General features: G+C 34.3%; 2 protein-coding genes and 1 long non-coding RNA gene across 4 annotated transcripts; 2 read left to right on the forward strand and 1 right to left on the reverse strand.

Annotated features, from left to right (window-relative positions):
• Window positions 1-501: 501 nt before the first annotated feature.
• LOC132286810 (uncharacterized) lies at window positions 502-1,289 on the forward strand. The gene is made up of 2 exons (XR_009472867.1): window positions 502-837; window positions 948-1,289. It is a non-coding gene; the product is annotated as an uncharacterized LOC132286810 (long non-coding RNA).
• Window positions 1,290-5,931: 4,642 nt separating this feature from the next.
• Window positions 5,932-9,665, forward strand: LOC132294801 (uncharacterized). Of its 2 annotated transcripts, none has more exons than XM_059792795.1 (5): window positions 5,932-6,242; window positions 6,371-6,443; window positions 8,766-8,817; window positions 8,936-9,017; window positions 9,453-9,665. In XM_059792795.1, exons 1-5 carry the CDS (start codon window positions 6,147-6,149, stop codon window positions 9,537-9,539), a joined length of 390 nt encoding a protein of 129 aa, XP_059648778.1. In that variant the 5' UTR covers window positions 5,932-6,146; the 3' UTR covers window positions 9,540-9,665. The 2 variants fall into 2 exon arrangements, with proteins under 2 accessions (XP_059648778.1, XP_059648779.1); XM_059792796.1 differs by having other exon boundaries at window positions 5,937-6,242; window positions 8,936-9,005.
• Window positions 9,666-11,500: 1,835 nt separating this feature from the next.
• LOC132294800 (14-3-3-like protein GF14 iota) lies at window positions 11,501-17,437 on the reverse strand. Its single transcript, XM_059792794.1, has 7 exons — window positions 17,237-17,437; window positions 15,763-16,069; window positions 15,221-15,308; window positions 14,988-15,097; window positions 14,736-14,884; window positions 11,900-11,946; window positions 11,501-11,801 (listed from the first exon to the last, which is right to left on the reverse strand). Exons 1-7 carry the CDS (start codon window positions 17,307-17,309, stop codon window positions 11,796-11,798), a joined length of 780 nt encoding a protein of 259 aa, XP_059648777.1. The 5' UTR covers window positions 17,310-17,437; the 3' UTR covers window positions 11,501-11,795.
• Between the last annotated feature and the right edge of the window lie 1,272 nt (window positions 17,438-18,709).

The following is an 18,709-nucleotide window of genomic DNA, read 5'->3' on the forward strand; positions in this document are numbered from 1 at the left end:
TTTAAAAGTTACAAAATTGTTGACATCAATACTTTTTTTCGTTGACGGTTAACAAAGAGAAAGTATTTGTTATTCATGTACAAATATTAAAGAAAAATATAATTTGACAAATAAAAAGGAAGATCTATATATATTAAGGAAATTTCAAGAATGGTAAGGTTGTGTATGGTTTTGGAATTGGTGAAATTTTGAAAAAAATTTGATTCAATTATTTAAGTCTGCTTCTTTCTTTCACAAATTTCAATTTCAATTTCAATTTCATGCCAAACATAATCTAAGTGTAATTTATCCTTTTTCTAATTTGTTATTGTAACACCCATGTAGCACGTGTTTTTGAGTGTGAACTCGGGTTTTATTATTTTTTCCTGAAAGTTAGTGGGAACTCGGGGTTTTGCTGGGGCAATCAGAAAGGTTCGTGAACTTGGGGTTCGGGAATCTTTTTGACTGCTTTATGGTCTTTCGTTATTGCTAAATTTGCATTGGTGTGATGGTCACTTTCTAGTTTCTACGCCAAAGTCTTTCCAAGTGATCGCCCCCATACACACACACACACACACACACACACACACACACATATATATATGTCATACATTGGTTATATATATATATATCATCATCATCATCATCATCATCAAGCAAAAAGTGGTATACTACTATAACTTCCTTTGTTCAGTCCTTCGTTGGTGCCATACAAATATATATATACATATATTAGAATGAGAAACAAAACTTGTTCCACCTATTCTTGTCTCACCATATGTTGTTTATTCATGATTTGGCTCATCATGGTTTCACCTGTACTCTCTGCGCGGAAATTATCCACCACTCCCAGCAGCCGTAAGTACTCTCTCTCTCTCTCTCTCCTCTCATGCTCTCTCTCTCTCTCTCACACACACACACACACACATTCATATTCATTCATTTTGTTCACTGTATGAGTTTCGCAGACGGAGAGAGTCATATTCCTGCAGGCAAAAACCATCATGACCATGCCGAATCTGCTATACCATCAGGACCAAAAGTGTCAAAATCACCTACCAGAAGTACTAAAGTTGCAAGCCAAACCACTGTGGGGCCGTCCTGTGGACGAGGGAAATCATATGGGACTTGCCAACCAGGAAAAAACGTCGTTAGACGCTGTCCGCCGTTTCAAAAGTGCGGACTGGGAAACTGAAACAAGCAAAGCAACTAGTTCAAATGTATGTGGTGGAGATATATATATATATATATATTAGTGGTTCTTTGTAATATTTCACATCCTAATAAAAAGTTACTCCTTATGTGTTGCTTCATCTGTCCAAGATTAAATTTTTTATTTCTTTTCCCGGATTCTAATTTTTTAAGGAGGGGAAAGGGAATTATAATTCGTATCTCTTATTGAATTTAAATATCTTACCTACAGACTATAAATATCTACATTATGAATTCCAACACTAATTTTGGATTGGAAAGTAACAATTTTTTCACATTGAATATTTTCTATATGTAAGGCTTTTTTTGTGACAAGGGCCGTTTCAAAGCCTTCTACTTTTCCGGGTTCATTTGATAACCGATTGTATAGATATTTATTATTATTATCATTTCAAAAGTTAAGGCAAACCCACATGTATCTTTGCCCCCCACCAGGGCGGGAAAAGTCAACCTCTCTAAAGGGCAGCAGATCTATACCATCCCATTGGTGATGATATTGTAGCTATATAATTATTCGGAAAAAGTTTGCCTTTGGCCATATAAGTAGGCATTTCCTTCTTATGTTGATATGGACCAGCAATTGTATGACATGTGTCAAAAAAAAAAATTAAAAAAATTAAACTTAAATTATGCGGATCTTTTCACGGATCATCCAAAAGAAAAGAGGATTTTTTATTTTTTTTAATTTGTTTGAGATTTTCTCTCACACGCGATAAATCTCTCTCTCTCTCAGTCACGATTCCTTCTCTCTTCCCACCAAATCGCCATTGATAACCACCATAAATGGTTTTATGTTGTTTCAGTTTTTATCTAATAGTTGAAGAAGGAAAACTCCTTTTTTCTAAAGGGAAAGAACCTAGAAAAGAATGAAAAAAAAAAAAAACCTGCTACTCCACAATGCAAACCCTTGCTTTTCTATTGCGTTTGTTTATTTATGTTCCACAACTTTATGATCATTTATGTTTTAGTGAAAAGAATAGAAATCTAACATAAAATCACAAAAATAATCGAAATGAAAGGAGAGCGCAAAGAACTATAGATTAACTGATTAAGGATTAATTCATGCTTTAAATGGTTTTATATTGTTTCAGGTTATTTTGTTTCCAGAACTAATTAATAGCGAAGAGAATAGAAAAAATCACAAATACTTTTTCTTTATCTAATAGTTCAAGAAGGAAAACTCCTTTTTCTATAGGGAAAGAACCTAAATAAAAATGGTAAAATCACAAAAATTCCTCCTTTATCTAATCTCTCAAGAACTTTTTTTAAGGGGGAAAAACCTAAATAATAATGAAAAAAATGCTACTCCACAATACAAACCCTACTCGGTTTAAGCTATTAGAAAAATAAAATTACAAATGTGCTAATATAATAGTTGAACATACCTGCTTCAAGAATCAATCCGGTCTAAATGCAAAATGTTAGGGTTTTGGCAAGAAGTGGAGAGGCAGTGGAGGTGGTGGAGGTCGGCTGGCAGAAGAGATGATGATATTAGAGCTTCAGAATTAGGGAGATGGTGGTTATCAATGGCAATTTGGTGGGAAGAGAGAAGGAATCGTGACTGAGAGAGGGAGAGGTCTATCCAGACTCATGCATGTGAGAGAATCTGAAACAAATAAAAAAATCCTCTTTTCTTTTGGATGATCCGTGAAAAGATCCGTATAATTCAAATTTAATTTTTTAAATTTTTTTGGACACATGTCATGCAATTGTTGGTCCATATCAGCATAAGAAGGAGATGCCTACTTATATGGCCTAAGGCAAGCTTTTTCCCATTCCCAATTGTCTTCTCAACTTTAAATTGGTATTATTATCCTTTTACTTGTTAGTTTACTATTTGAATCATGAATTATATTTTTTAACTTTTACAAATTATTTTATTGGACCAAACTAAGCTTTAGTACTCTTTGCTTCAACTTTATTAACCAAACTATACATACAAGATACATTGGTCTTCCATTTTTGGCTAATATGTGAACTTGGGGCTCGGAGGCCTTTCAAAATTCGGGGATCTTTTTGACTGCTTTTTGGTCTTTCTTTATTGCTAAATTTGCATTGGTGTGATGGTCACTTTCTAGTTTCTACGCCAAAGTCTTTCTAAGTGATCGCCTCCTTACATATATATATATAAGTCATACATTGGTTATATATATATATATATATATATATATAATCAAGTAGTAGACTACTATAACTTCCTCACACCAAAATATATATATACACTACTGTAGTACATAAATCAAGTAGTACACTACTATAACTTCCTCACACCAAAATATATATATACACTACTGTAGTACATATATATATATATATATATATATATATATGGTTTTAGTGTAAAAAAAATTCCTCTACTATTGATATAGTGCATATCAGTCCTGTGTGGTAAAAAATCCCCCTATACTATTAATTTGGTGCGAACAGGTCCCTGGTGGTGTAAAATGACAATAATACTTTCATTTTAGTTGAATAAATTAATGATTATAAATATCGGCCATGTAAAATGACCCTTTTGTCCAAATTTGTATAAAATGGGGTTTGTTTGGTAGAAGGATAATATAAACCTCAAATTGTATAAAATTGGGATAACCTAAACCTGAATATAATTAAATCTAAAACCAAACATGCCCTTTCATATTTTAAAATATAATAAATTTGTCATATATATATATATATATATATATATATATAGGGGGGGGGGAGACAAGTTCAGAGTTGAGAACAAGAACAGCCATGGAGGCGGACCCTAAAACCCATAGATTTGCCCTAATGATATATGGTGCACATATATATATGTGCACCATATATCTTTAGGGCAAACCCATACACCCATAGATTTGCCCTAATGATATATGGTGCACATATACAAGTTCAGAGTTGAGAACAAGAACAGCCATGGAGGCGGATCCTAAAACCCATAGATTTGCCAAGGGCGTGACAGAATGCTACCGGAGTGACGGCTGCCAAGAGTTCCTCATATATTGGCTGGGCATGGATTCACATTTAACAGTCAAATAAACTATGCAAAGTAAAATGTGCATCACACAAGAAGTAATGGCAAGTGCAGAAGATGAAACTCACTGCGCGTTTTGGAAGACCGACACCCCAACTGACAAGACAGTACACCACGCCAACCAGAAGATGTACAACCGAGACAAAGCTGCAAAAGGGGGAAAGGTTCTTCTGATTATCACAAATCGGTAACAATGAGTGTGTTTAAAGAGGTTAAACTCTTTCAGCAAAGATAACTTACTATGGATATGGGAAATAATAATAGACCTTCTTGTTGAAGATGATATTTAGGAAGTACCTGAACAGAAAAACACTAAAGAATCAGCAAACAAGTTCATACACAACAATTTAGCGCGTGTTTGTGCCACATACACGTGCGCGCGTGCATCTGAATGTCTAAATGAAATATATTCATGTCAACAAATAACATATACAATCTCACAGAGTATACTCTTCAAGAGAAAGAATTAGAGAAGTTTAAAATCTGCTCCATATTACTCAAAACCATGTTTACAATGGCATATATTCCAATATATGCTATATAGAATGTGGATGTGTCTAATTGTTGTATTCACTATCTTCAAGCATAAGGACACATGAACTAAACTATATATCTGTACCTTGAACTTATTTTAAAAAAAGATAATTTAAAAGGAGACAATTTTATGACCAAAATCATATGATAGACCTAAATTATCAATACGCTTCCTCGTTGGAATTGGAAAATCCCAAAACCTATACTTAAATGTCATGTGTTCAAAATGGTACTTCTAACATTTCACTGGTATAGAATTGATGAAACAAATATTTCAATTAAAAACAAATGCATCCAACAATTACCACTATGTTTTTTTTTTATTTTTTATTTTTTTATTCCAATAAATTTGTTCCGATTATATAGGATGTTCGGAAAGGACACTATTACTTAAATTTAGCATACAATTATCTAATTGAGTAATTGAGACACATACATGATGAAGATTGGACAATCAACACATGAAAAAGAGCTTACCAAGTAAAGAAAAAGAAGCCAGTAACTAGGGTCAGGGCCGGAAATTTCTCAGCAAAGCTCTTAGAAGGCTTGGAGACCCTGCAATTACAATAATGGTTATCAAACATATATATATATATATATATATATTGAAAAATAACAACAAAAATATTTAGAAAAAAAAAAAAAAAACAAATACAGAGTTGCATAAGCTACCCATCAGTAATGTCAATTTCAAGACCACCAACATCCACAGCTAAATTAGGCGAAGCAGCTCTACTCAGAGAAGAAAATCGAGAACGATTGAGTAAAAGCTGAGTTGAATTGGTGATCGAAGCCATCTTAAGCGAAACAAAGAAAAATCAAACTGTGCGTGTGTGTGTACATATATATAGTTATATATGAACTACTACATAGCTAAAATTATGGAGAATTGAATTGGAAGAAGATGGATTGTATAATTTGTATTGATTTTTGGGCAGTGAAGCAAACAAAAAACTTTGAATTTTTACGTTGAAATCGAGGAATTATGAAGAAAAAAAAATTAAGCGGAGAATTAATAGTATACAATTACCCCTATTCTCATAAAAATGAAATCGGCACTTTTCGAACAGGGCCCAGTCGAGAAAAAACAAAAGAACAGGGCCCAGTAGTAAGTAGGATTAACTGAAAGTTGTGAACCGAGTCCAAGTTCAGCCCAACCCAAATTAGGCCTGGCTCAGCAACCCAATGCCATAAACCACTTTTGCTTTTAGGTTGCATTGCAGTTTGGATCAAACGCCTTAAAACCCTAGAAAACCTACCAAATTGGAGCCTCTTTGAATTTTCGATTCAACTTTGGTGCATTATATAATCTCATATGTATATCACTATACACTAGAATAATTTTTGTGTGTCACCAAATAAATCTATAAATAAATATATTTGTATAGAAGAGTCTGTGAGGGCAATGGAGGGTGGTATAGGCAAAGAAGAGGAACAAGACGGTATGTCTGTACATTCTCCTTGCAAAGCTCCTCCTTCCTCTGCATCTTCTCTCCGCAAGGTCACCTCTCTCTTTCTCTCTCTCTCTCTCTCACACACACACAAACACACACATGTATAAATATATATTCGAATTTGGGTTTTACATAAGCTGATTGTTTTTCACGTCGTTTCTTATTGGGCAATTAGGAGCAATCACAGGTTGAATTGGAGCTTAGATTGTTAGAAGCTCTTGAAATTTATCCTCCTGCCAAGTTAAAAGGCAAGTTCACCAATTTCCACTTTAATACTCTCTCTCTCTCCAAAATCACAGGTCGCATTTTAAAGTAGATTTTGTTAAAAAAAAAAAAAAAAAAATGTATCTGAAACATTTTAATGACGTTGTGGTCTAAAATTGGAACATGGGTTGGTGAACAGTATGAGTAGGAGTGGGGACAGTTTGTTTATATATATATATATATATATATAACAAAATAATTTATTATTTGTGCACTAATTGCTTTTCTGCTGGTTGTTTTAATTAGAACTTTTAAAAGCATATTTAAGTGATTAGGGATTAATAAGTTACCAAAAACTGCTTTGAGACCTTGTTGAATGCATTAAAATAAAAATTATTTATTATTTTTTTTTGAAAAAATGTATGGTTGTTCAAAGAATCTCTGAAAAATAGGATATTTAGTCCCATTAATGATGTTCATGATTATGGTTAGTTTTTCCCAAGCTGATTAAGATGTTTGCATAAACATATATTGATGGCCAGTTGTGCCAAAATAGGTTGATTTGTGTTGAACTTGGTGCACTTCTGCTTCATTTCATGATTTTGCTAATACTTTTGCAATAGGATGTTATTGTATTCAGTTATGCAAGTAATAACCAACTTCAGTCAAATGTTTGCATTTCTAGTTTTACAATAAATTCAACTTAATAGAATTGTGACTATGGTCATACTAGATGAATCGCAATTGCATATCTTGAGACAATAAGAAAAGCTTTAGAAGATTATAGGATGCACATGGATAATAAGCCTATTGGTATTACCGGTTGTAGGTGTCAAGCACGCGATGCCCATGTGGCCACACTCTCAGGGTTGAAAAGTCAAACAGCAAATCACCTATATGGCCAACTCAAATCCTCGGTACCTGTTGATGCATTTGCTATTATTCGTGTTTAATTTCTTTTGAGTGACTTGAGCACGGTACTTAGGCATTTGTTTGAGGCTCTAGTTAGCATTTCAATTTGTATGAGGAATTAATTGCTAACAAAGTTGTAGCATGTCCTTACCGGGAAAAAAAATAGGCAGGTACTTACCCACAAAAAAAGTAGTGGCATAGAGGTCCATCTAGGGTTTCTTGTCTCTGGCGGGTGGCACTTTCGGAAGAAAAGATGCATGTTGAGTTTCTTTTTATTCATGATATTACTCTTTTCATTAACCACATTATTTTTGAAGAAGGATAATCATTTAAGAAGGTTCAATATGCTGCAAGAAAGGCGTGGGGGTTGGTTCTTCTTTGGAATTGATGTAACATTACGTGGACTATAGTTAGAAATGGTACTCTTTTAGAGGGCTGTTTAATTGAGAAGCAGCCATGAGAACTTTGAGTGGTGCAGTTTATATTGCTTCACTAAAATTGGTCCTTCTAGGCTTCTAGCAGCACCAAAGGTTGTTGTGGTCCGTGGACTCGGGTATAGAATTTTCTTGTAACCTAGTATATAACTGCATTTAGGTTCGGGTGTGTAACAAGAGAACACTGAAACATGCAGGAAAAAGAGCAAGAGAGAGAGCTAGAGTTTGGGGCTGAAACTTGTAATTTCTTATTTTTCTGATAGGGAAATCTTTGTGCGGATCTTCACCGGTGACGAAGGCTTTTCCGAAGCACGTAAATCTTTTTGTTCTGTGTGTGGCGTGTTTACTTTTCTTTCATGATTCTTGATTTGTACTTGGTTCGTGGCGTTTGTCATAACAGTTGTCTCCTAGTTGGGTAATATTTTCTCTTAATACCAAAGGTACAAGTGATCAAGGAGTCTCGACAGAATTGTAAAAGAAATCATTAAAGTTCATACCATGGTGCCTCATGAAAGTAGGAAAAAGAAAGACTTTTCTGTCCTTCTTCGTAGTGGTCATTGTATAGTGCTAAGAAAAGTCCCACCTGTGGCGTTGAAAGCCCCTACCTATCCTTTGAGTGCTATGTATGAGTTAAAGACCCAAGGAAAGACCTATCAATGAAAAATGCGGTCTAATAGCGACGCAGACCTTCTTTCTTTTTATTAGTCGGGAGGAAGTCACGCTTCTCCATTTCCATTTTTACCCCATGTCATAAGATACGAACCCTGCCATTTATCATTTACACCATTGTACATTTATTATGGATAACTCGTGCCAAGTTAATGAAGTTCAGAAAAAGGAAAATTGTCACATTAATGGAAAATATATGAGCACTGAAATCTTTGAAGCAATTGGAGATATCTCCAGTATTAATGCTTGTAACATAACAAAATGCAACATGATGCATTGCTTTTTATTATCTTTGTCCAACTTCAGTTTATGAATAATTGTATAATCAATTAATTAATCGTTTTACTGCAGGAATACACCGTCACTTTGTCCTTTATGGTCTAATGGAATATCTACGAAGAAGGTAGGCTTTTTTGTTTCAAATTTTCCTATGTAATTTCCTTGAACTTCAAGTAAAGATTCTGGTACTTGAACCACCATTGTTTCTGCATACTCTTATACTTGTTAACTTCTCTTTACAGCTTTGGTCGTCACTTTTCTTCCTCCGATGTACTGCAGCTGTTAGATCGTTTCTACAACTTGGAAATGCTGGTAATTAAAGTGGTATTCAATGATGTTTAATGTTGTCCTTCTGTTGTTGATTTTTTGTTAAAATGGATTTTAAAGTGACTACAAATACAACAATTGTGCTCTTTTGATTTCCTTTGGGCTTCAAATGTCTGAAGACAAACGCAAAATTTGATCGCAGTTCAGAAAATTCTATTTGCGCATTGCAAATAGAGAATTCCCTCCTTTTCTCTTGGTTGAACAGGATAGGAAATGAAAATTTTGGGTTTTTTAAAGTGGAATGATTAAGTAGACAACAAACACATTTGAAAAATGGTCGGTGGGACAATGGAAGTTGTTACAAAACAAAGATTTTTTTTTTTCTTTCCTTTTCCATGCGTGCATCAGATACTTAAAAAGTTGTTTTTTTTTTGCATCTTAGAGCTGTAAAGATAGAATTTTTATTCTGTGATTTTCTATGCTAACTTTCAGAAACCAGATGATGAGGAGACAGAAATCCTGAATCAGGAAGAAGATTTTAGCTTGCCGCAAAGTTATTTTGTAAAGGAAGAGCCTTGACTAACAAAACTTTGGTATACATACAAGTTCCGTTTGAAGTTGGTTTATTCTCTCTGTAATATACGACAGTCAGTGTTTATCTTGTTCTATGACATTAGTTATTTATTACAAATTTGGAAATATTAATAAATTTTATGCATATAAGGTGCAAAATTTTGATGGGAATTCAAAATCTCCAGGTGAGGGTTCTGTAACGTTTTTAAAGAAGAAAGAACTTTTTTTTTCCTGCTTCCACTGAGGGTTTGAAATTTTGAATCCCTCAATCTCTCCTTTGGGGAGGTGGAATACATACACTCATTCACTCAAGACAAGACTTTGGTAAAAAAGGGGGAAAAAAAATGATCACATGCTGTTCATCTTTTTAAAAGTAAAATAGATACGAACGAATTGAGAATTGGTACATGTTGATCTAAGATTTTTAAATGATTAATATATATCATATTCTTAAGGTGATCTCCAAGGAATGCAAGCATCTGAAATCCCTTTTAGTTTTTTTTCAGAGTAATGCTTCTAAGAGAATGCTCTGGTGATGAGTTCTCCATATTGAACCACTGACTGAATTGAAAGATGTATTAAATGATTCATTTGACTGAACTCATAACACTCACGTGCTCCTGCTCTCACTATCATTTTGTTGCTTTTGCGCTGTCACTTTTACACTTGCTCTCACTCTAGCTCAATGAAGCTGCAGCTGAGGTTAATTTCTCCATTGAAGGTTTCTCAATCTCTCTGTTTTCAGAACTTCTGAAGCATAGGCAATTGAAGTTGGATGAAAATGGTATGATGATAGCAATAAGTGTCCCCATCATTTCCATACTCTACTCAATTCAACAAAGCAAGGCATTGTCATAGCGATAAAGAACAACATGGTTGCCTCCACTGTCCCACAAGTCAAGGATTATTGCAGCCAAACAAGTGTCTTGAGTTACTGAGATTGGATTGAATATGCTTGTGCTTATGCAGCATGCTGGAGATGCTGCATAAGCACAATCATGATAAAGATGAACGAGTCCGAGACGTCATCCAGACACAGTACATGAGGCTAGCCTCTTTGCTATGACCTAGACACAGTACATGAGGCTCGTCTATTTGCTATGACCTAACCATGCCGGAAAAGAATCAACGGATTCGGATATACTCCTTTGATTCAGAGATACTCCAGTGAATCACTCGCAGCTGCTTGTTCGAGAAGCAGCCTCCAGTTAACGACCCAATTCTAACTCACCTCATTAAGCACACAAACACTCTGAAAGTATAAATAAACCAAGCTAAACTAAACTAGTTCAAGTAGAAGAAATTTTCTCATTGTCTTGAGTAAAAATTCACCGGAGCTTGGTCAGAACAGCTTTTATGTTGCCTTGGCTCAATATGTTTTGATTGCTTCGCGTGTTACCATTATTAACTCACTTCCTTAGTTTGTGTGTAGTGAAATAAAATTGGGAAAATTACTTGGTTTTAGTATATTTTAAAGAGAGCACCAGTTGAGCTTCAGCTACAAACAAATGCAATGTTCTCATCCGTGGCTTTATAAAGATATATTAAATAAGAAAGGGTTACACTAATAAAATGAGGACAATCTGGAGATTTAACAAATACAACGATTGTGTTTTATTAAAGTTAATCCCTTTTTAAATACATATTCAATTTCTGGTGCATCTGTCCCCATATACATATATATATATATATATATATATATATATATATATTTAAAGTTAATCCCTTTTTAAATACATATTCAATTTCTGGTGCATCTGTCCCCATATATATATATATATATATATATATATATATATATATATATATATATATATTATGTGTTTTTGTGTGTGCATGGAGCCATTGCATATAACATAATCATATTGGAAAACAACAGCTAAACCACTCAGAAACGCAGGTTGCTGATAGAAGAATACTATGTAAAAGGCAATACAAAGAAAAAACAAGCCATTACCATGTAAAGCTGAGAAAAATAAAACTATATTTGTTGCTCCAATAGCAAGTTCATAAGAACATGAAGCGATAAACGCAGAAGCAAAGGCGAGATGAACAAAGAAAAACAAATTGGAAAGAAAAATCAGATAGATCAGTCAAACAGTCTCATCGTCATCCGGCTTTGGATGGTCCAAAAACATAAATTCATTGGAAGAGGACTATACTGTACCAAGCAATCCCTCGTGAGAAAACTAGAAAAAAAGAGCCCACTTTTGCCAAGTACTATATCTGGGATTGCCTTCTGCATTGGTCGTTGAGACACCGTCAATGCTGCAAATAAGTTTTAAGTTTAGATTTTCAACAGAAGCAAATGTGGGAAATCAGTATTTGAATGAAAATGGGACCAACAAGATCAAGTGAACACTAACCTCAGCTTCATCTGCTTTGGATTCTTCACCTTTAGTGCTTTCTTCACCTGCAAAGGAACATTTATATCTCAGCTAACTTTCATTTACATTTATGAATATGTTAGAAATTAAACAGAAAGATTTCAAAAGTCTTGGTGATCTTGGAAGGAAATTCGGGGTCTGCTTGGATGTGTTTTTCAAAAACTGAGTTACAAAAGGAGTTTTTAGAGAACTGCAATATGTAGTCATGAGAGTTTTCAAAACACGGGCTGAAAAAAATGGAAAAGAGCTTTTCATTTAAAGACACAGAGCTACAATTTATTATCCATATCTCGTTTTATAACATAAGCCCACCCACCTTGTATACACACGCCGCACACTAGGTTTCTCTCTCTCTAGATTTCTTCATGCCATAGAGACGGAACAAGATCACGATCAGTCTGTTGAGGTAAAACTCTCTCTCTCCCCTTCTAAGATTCACAAATCCGTTGAATCATTGTCGTTTTTCAAGTTCATGGGTTTCTTTGGTTGTCTCATACCCTCCGATTTGGGTTGAGGTTTGACTCTTTGATTTGGTTGGATGGATTTGTCTGGTAGGGTTTGATTTGGTTGGTTGGATTTGGTTTCAAGTTCATGGGTTTCATATGCTATCTTTGTTTACACATGAGTGGGGTCAATATAATCGTCTTCTTCTGATGAATAATAGTATGATGAAGCTAACTCGGTCTCATTCACCGAGTTGATGATCAAAGGATTGTATCCACTCCTGTATAAACATATAAATTCCATGAACTTGAATCAATTCCAACCCATCCAACCAAAGTGAAAAATCAAACCTCAACCCAAGACAACCGAAGAAAACCCATGAACTTGAAAAACGACAATGATTCAACAGTTCGATGGCATATATAACAGTTTCACAAACTGTGAATCTTGGAAAGAGAGAGTTTTACCTGAACAGAGAGACAATAGTGGTCTAAGCATAGAGAAGAAACTCAAATCTTGTTTTGTATCTAAGAGATAGTGATTGAAGAGATATGGTTTACATTACAAATGAGACGGGGAAAATAAACGTAGCTCTGTGTTTTAAATGAAAAACTTTTGAAAACTCTCAGAACTACGAATATGTAGTTCTCTAAAAACTCAACTCTTGTAACTCAATTTTTGAAAAACTGTTCTTGAAAAACACATTGAATCACCCAAAAGAGTTCTTTTAGTTTTTTGTCACTCAAAAAATAGAAAACTGTTTTCTGAGCGACAAACCAAACAGGCCTCAATTTATTTCCAATTCTTCTTCTTACTGCCGAAGTATCGGAATGGTGGCAATGCTGCATTCTACACCTAGTAAATTATCCTTGCATCAACATGCAACTCACATTTTCTCGTCTCATTTATCATGTTTTGGACACAATCTTTAGTAATTAGTAAAACCTATATTTGGAAATGATTTTTAATGTACTAAATCCTATCCAGTGCACCCCTTCAGTCCACACCCAAAAAAAAAAAAAAAAAAAAAAGGTTTTCTACATATGCATAGTACAAAGCACGATTTTTATCAGTTGTAGCAAAGAAAGAAACTTAATAGAAGTAGATATGCCTAGCTACTTTATACCATGAATAAAGGATCTAATTGATAGAGGAAGCACCGTAAAGACCAACTAACAAGGTTTGGAGCTGATACAATAATAAAAAATTGCTTGCTTGTGTCATGATATGAAATAAAAGTTAGGAATCAACTTATGTATTAGACTTGACCACTAAGGTATTAAGCATCAGTGTAGGATCAGATCCGAAAGACAGTAAGTTTTTTTCTTTTTTTATGAACGGATTCTCTTCAAAGATTCTATATAAATTTCAATATTAAACTGAGATGCAGAAAATTCTAACAATAGGGGGAAATACCTATGCTTTATTCTTATGAAGGTGGGAGATAAGATAAAACTATACTGATGATTTAAGTTTGAAACTCATGTAATCAACTAATTTTGGCTTACCCAAAAAATGGAATTGATTAACGACAAATCCCATTAGTTAGATATGGAAGATTAAAATGGGACACTGAAGGAACTGGCTGTTGAAGCTGTATGAGGTATGAAGCACTCAAGTATGGTTTTGAGGGAACGAATTGACCTGCCTATTCTGACCGGGGGAAAAAGTCCATTCGACAGGGAGATTTTGAAACAAGCTATAGCACTTCCTCCAGGTAATTATATTGAAGCACATAACTGGTAAAAGATCACAAGGTTTCCAAATAAAAGACCGCTATTTATTTATTTATGAATTATATTTAGAATTTTATATATTTGTTATATTATAATTAATTGTTAGTTGGTCCTCATTCTTTTAAGAACAATAAAAAAAATTCACTATTCTAAGATCATTTGGTATTTCGTAGGGATGGGATAGAGGATACACAAATAGAACATAAAATCTATTTCTATATTTTTTTCTCTTTCCTTTTTTGTTATTAAAACTACTAAAAGAGACCTTCAAATGACTAAATATAGATACCGGGATATCTCTTAGTAATGACTAATAATTGCTTGCATGATTTGGAATACAGTAATAGTAATATGTTCTATGTAAAACCTGAAGCAGCTCTATCTAATTACTTCTAATTGAGATATGAATAAGTTGCACAAACAAAAAAGTCATTTTTGTCTCCCGAGTGCACTGGAGAGGATAAAGGTTTGATTTTTAATAATCGTGGAATATTGCCAAAATTCCTATTTTTTGTTGTATTGCATGTGTTCTGTTAGATGTGGATTAGTTTGAGGGCTGAAATCCAAAACCGGTCACTCCAAACCCATGAATCTACAATCCCACCTAATCTATTTTGCTTTCTATTACACAATACCTCCATCTTCAGGCAAATCAGAGGTCCAGAGAGTGAGGTTGTCTCTCAATAGCTGCATAATCAGGGTGCTGTCCTTGTATGACTCCTCACTCAAAGTGTCCAACTCTGCAATTGCCTCGTCAAAAGCTTGTTTAGCCAAATGGCAAGCCCTGCATGGTCAACAAACAAAATAAATCATCAAGTGTTATGACAAAATTAAAATGAGAATGTTGCAAAGACTTCAACAAGTGACACCAACTATATAGGTATTACCTCTCAGGAGAATTCATTATCTCGTAGTAAAAGACAGAGAAGTTAAGAGCAAGGCCGAGACGGATTGGGTGTGTTGAAGGGAGATCTGTATTTGCAGTGGCAGATGCAGCCTAACAGAAAATTAGCAAAAAGGAGGAATCAAATGAACGTAAACAAGGTTTATGTCAAGAAGCAATGATTCACTATGCATATCTATGTATGCGATCTCAAGATATCGAAAGATATGAACATGCCTCATAGCCCTTTAATGATTGTTCAGCAGCCTCTTTCCTTTCCTGATCAGTTTTAAATTCAGCAAGATAACGGTAGTAGTCACCTTTCCTGAATTCGATGTGAACCAGAACACTAAGAATTATAAACTTTAAAAAGAGAGTACATAAATAGGAAAAATTGAGTCCAAACACCCCACCATTGCAAGAAAAAAAAAATGTTGGAGGGAGTCAAAAGAAAAGCCAGCATGTGCACCTCTTGTGTAAAGGAGGTATAAAAAAACAAATTACATTCATTGTCACCTTGAATGTGGGACAGTGGACAAATCAAACACCATTTGTGTAACAGAAGCATGAAAAGTAACTTCTCATATCCATAAAAAACTATTCTGTTGTATGATATTTTTAGAATGTATTCAATATGATCTGAAGTTAATTTATTATTTTCCACAAGATAAAAGAGGATAGAAATCATCATATCAACATGAAGTAACTGCTACAGAATAACTCATATTAAAGAAGCACCAAAATAATTGGATTACAACCTCAGGTCTGACTTGACTCACATCTTATAGTAGAAAACAGTAGCTTCTCCTGAGCCAGAAGAGGGGATCAGGTGCTTGTCTATGATAGTAAGAATGTCAGTGCAAATCTTGGAAAGTTCCTCCTCTACCTTCTGGCGGTAACCCTTAATCAGCTTAACATTGTTCTCATTCCCCTTAGACTCTTCCTTCTGCTCAATTGATGACATAATACGCCAAGATGCTCTCCGGGCACCTATAACATTCTTGTACCCCACAGACAGCAGGTTCCTCTCCTCCACAGTCAGCTCAACATCAAGTTTTGCAATGTTTTTCATACTCTCAACCATTTCTGTGTCAACAACGAAATATATAGTTTCAAAGGAAGGTCCCTATTATGAGAACACTTTGCAGCATAAAATAACTTTTAATTTCTGATCCACATAGACTTCCTCCTCTATATAGCCATTGTGATTTTATATTATGACAAATCCAGAACCATTACATGTATTAACACACGCAAGCACGGACAAAGAAAACTGGTATTTGGAGTAAAAGCTATAAAGCTGTTTACCAATAAAAAATTAAAAAAATTCTCAACCAAACGAAACATCAACCAAAAAACAAAATTCATTAGGACAATGAAATTACCACATATATGAGTATGCAGAAGGCTGTTAACCCAATAAATAAGAGGTAAATTGCATAACAAACGATCCATAATAAAACATGGCAGCTCTGGGGGTTGTTAGGAAGGGAATTGCAGTAACTAAAGTTTAGAGTGCTTTCAGTGCCCTCGGAAACTGTTTTAAGTGCATCTTCCCCCAAGGCAAGTAAAAGGCATTAGCAGGCAGCTAAAGGAATTAACATCTAACCGAGTGAATTCAGCTAAGGGGATAGAAATGAGCAAGTGGCAAAAACATAACCGTGTATATATATGTGTGTGCGTGTATTTCTTGTCAAGTAGGCAAAAACATAACCAGAATAAACTTGAAAAAACATAGCAAGTGGGGAAAAAGACACTAATGTCCATCTCCATTGAGCTTCCTCAAATGAACTGCAAGCATCAAATCTCAATAAAAGATCACTTTCCATATGATACCCAATAAACTCAAACAGAAAAATCCAAACTTCAAGATATCCAATATTCCACCCACAACAAAATCAACACTACAGGACATATACAATCTTCCCCCTTAAGCAAATCGATCTTATATACAGAACCCTTATCGAACACTAAATTCAATCAATTTTGCAACAGCATTTCCAAATAATACAAACATCATCAAATCAAAGAAACAGACATAGCTAAATCCATCAATCAGCATCCTAAGTCCCCACCTTACTACACATACATACAGATCGAAACACAATGATTAAGCAGTAAACAAATTGGTCCATATCAAATCAGCTTCAAACTATAATATATACTAATATACATATATAGATATATATAGACTGATAAACAGAAATATAGATATGGTAAAAGAAAAGGAAATGAGGATCAAAGGTTACACACCATCGTAACGCTCGGCCTGTTCGGCGAGCTTGGCCATGTAAACATGAGTCTCTCTCTCCTTTTCCGTCGACATTGTTGCTGGCAATGAGAGAGATCGAAGAAATCAACGAAGGGGAACACGAAGAGTTGAAGAATTTTAGAGAGAGAAAGAGAAAGAGAGAAGAGAGAGAAATTAAGAACGAAACGCGAGGAGCGGGGACGTTTATATGGTAAAGAAAGAGGTGTTAAATATCGAGGAAGTTGGGGGACGAAGACCCATCTGGACCGTCGGATGATGTGAATTGGAGTTTGATACTCCATTGAGCGCGCGAAGAGGCAAACTAATGTCTATTGTGAGAGGTGGATTCGTTCAAACCTGTCTTTCGGAGCGGGTCGGGTGAGAATTCTGTGTCTTCCTAGGGGTCTCGGGTGTAATTTCAATTTTTTGATTGGGAATCCTTTAAATAAGAATAAAAAGTTTGTTTTTTAAATTAAAAAAAAAATCAATTTGACTATTTGAAGATGAGGTAAGCTTCTCTTTTTCTTTTTTTTTTTTCTTTTTTTATTTATTTTAAAAAAAGAGTAAATTATGAATTGACTTTTATAAAAAATAAGGATAAAACATGAGATAAATTTCACTTTATCTTTCTTTCCTTTTAATTTCTTAATTAAAAATTTTATAAAAAATAAGAATAAAATATGCTCTAATTTCACTCTATCTTCTTTCTTTTTAATTTCTTAATAATTCCACTCATGAAATACCACCATGATCCATGAGTTATGGTCGGATGATACTTTTTAAAATTCCAAAATAAATGGTTAAAGGTTTAATTTGTCAGGGAAAAAAAATTCACAGAGAATAACCAAGTTGGCATAGAATGTTGAGTATATGTGTATCTATTGGATGTTGTGTTTAACTTTTAATTACTTTTATTGTACAAATAAGGCAACTAGGCTATTTATTTATTTATCATTAACCTAGCTCTCCCATCAAATCTTACGTTAGATGTTCAATTCATTTATGTTAGTCAATTAATTCAGTTGTAGAATTTATTCAATCCTTCACATGAGTTTGGATTTGACACCGTTGTGCTGGGTTGTAATTATTTTAATCTAAAATGACGCATTTATTAAATGTGTTGAATTTCTATTTTACCGGTTAATCTGATTGATATGATATGACATGGATCCCACAATTCTATACTTTGAGATTTTAAAATCTTTTTATTTATTTTTTATTTCAAAGTATTCATGGTTTTTGGATAATAGTTCACACGTACCGGTTGTAATATTGACCGCGGTTACAATATAACACGTTCGGATAAACCAACTGTGAAAATATACAACAGTATTGGACCGTTGAAAGAAAAAAGTTATATACCTCGCGTATGATGTATGATGATACCGCCAACCATGTATTAAAATGACACTGTTCGTGCTCATTTTTTGACCCTGTACCCTAAAATTTAGGCCGCGTACATAATTTATATACAC

Source organism: Cornus florida, unplaced genomic scaffold (genome assembly GCF_030987335.1).
Source record: "Cornus florida cultivar Cherokee Brave unplaced genomic scaffold, ASM3098733v1 CherokeeBrave_3.0.0_Hap2_Chr02, whole genome shotgun sequence".
Classification (NCBI taxonomy): Eukaryota; Viridiplantae; Streptophyta; class Magnoliopsida; order Cornales; family Cornaceae; genus Cornus; species Cornus florida.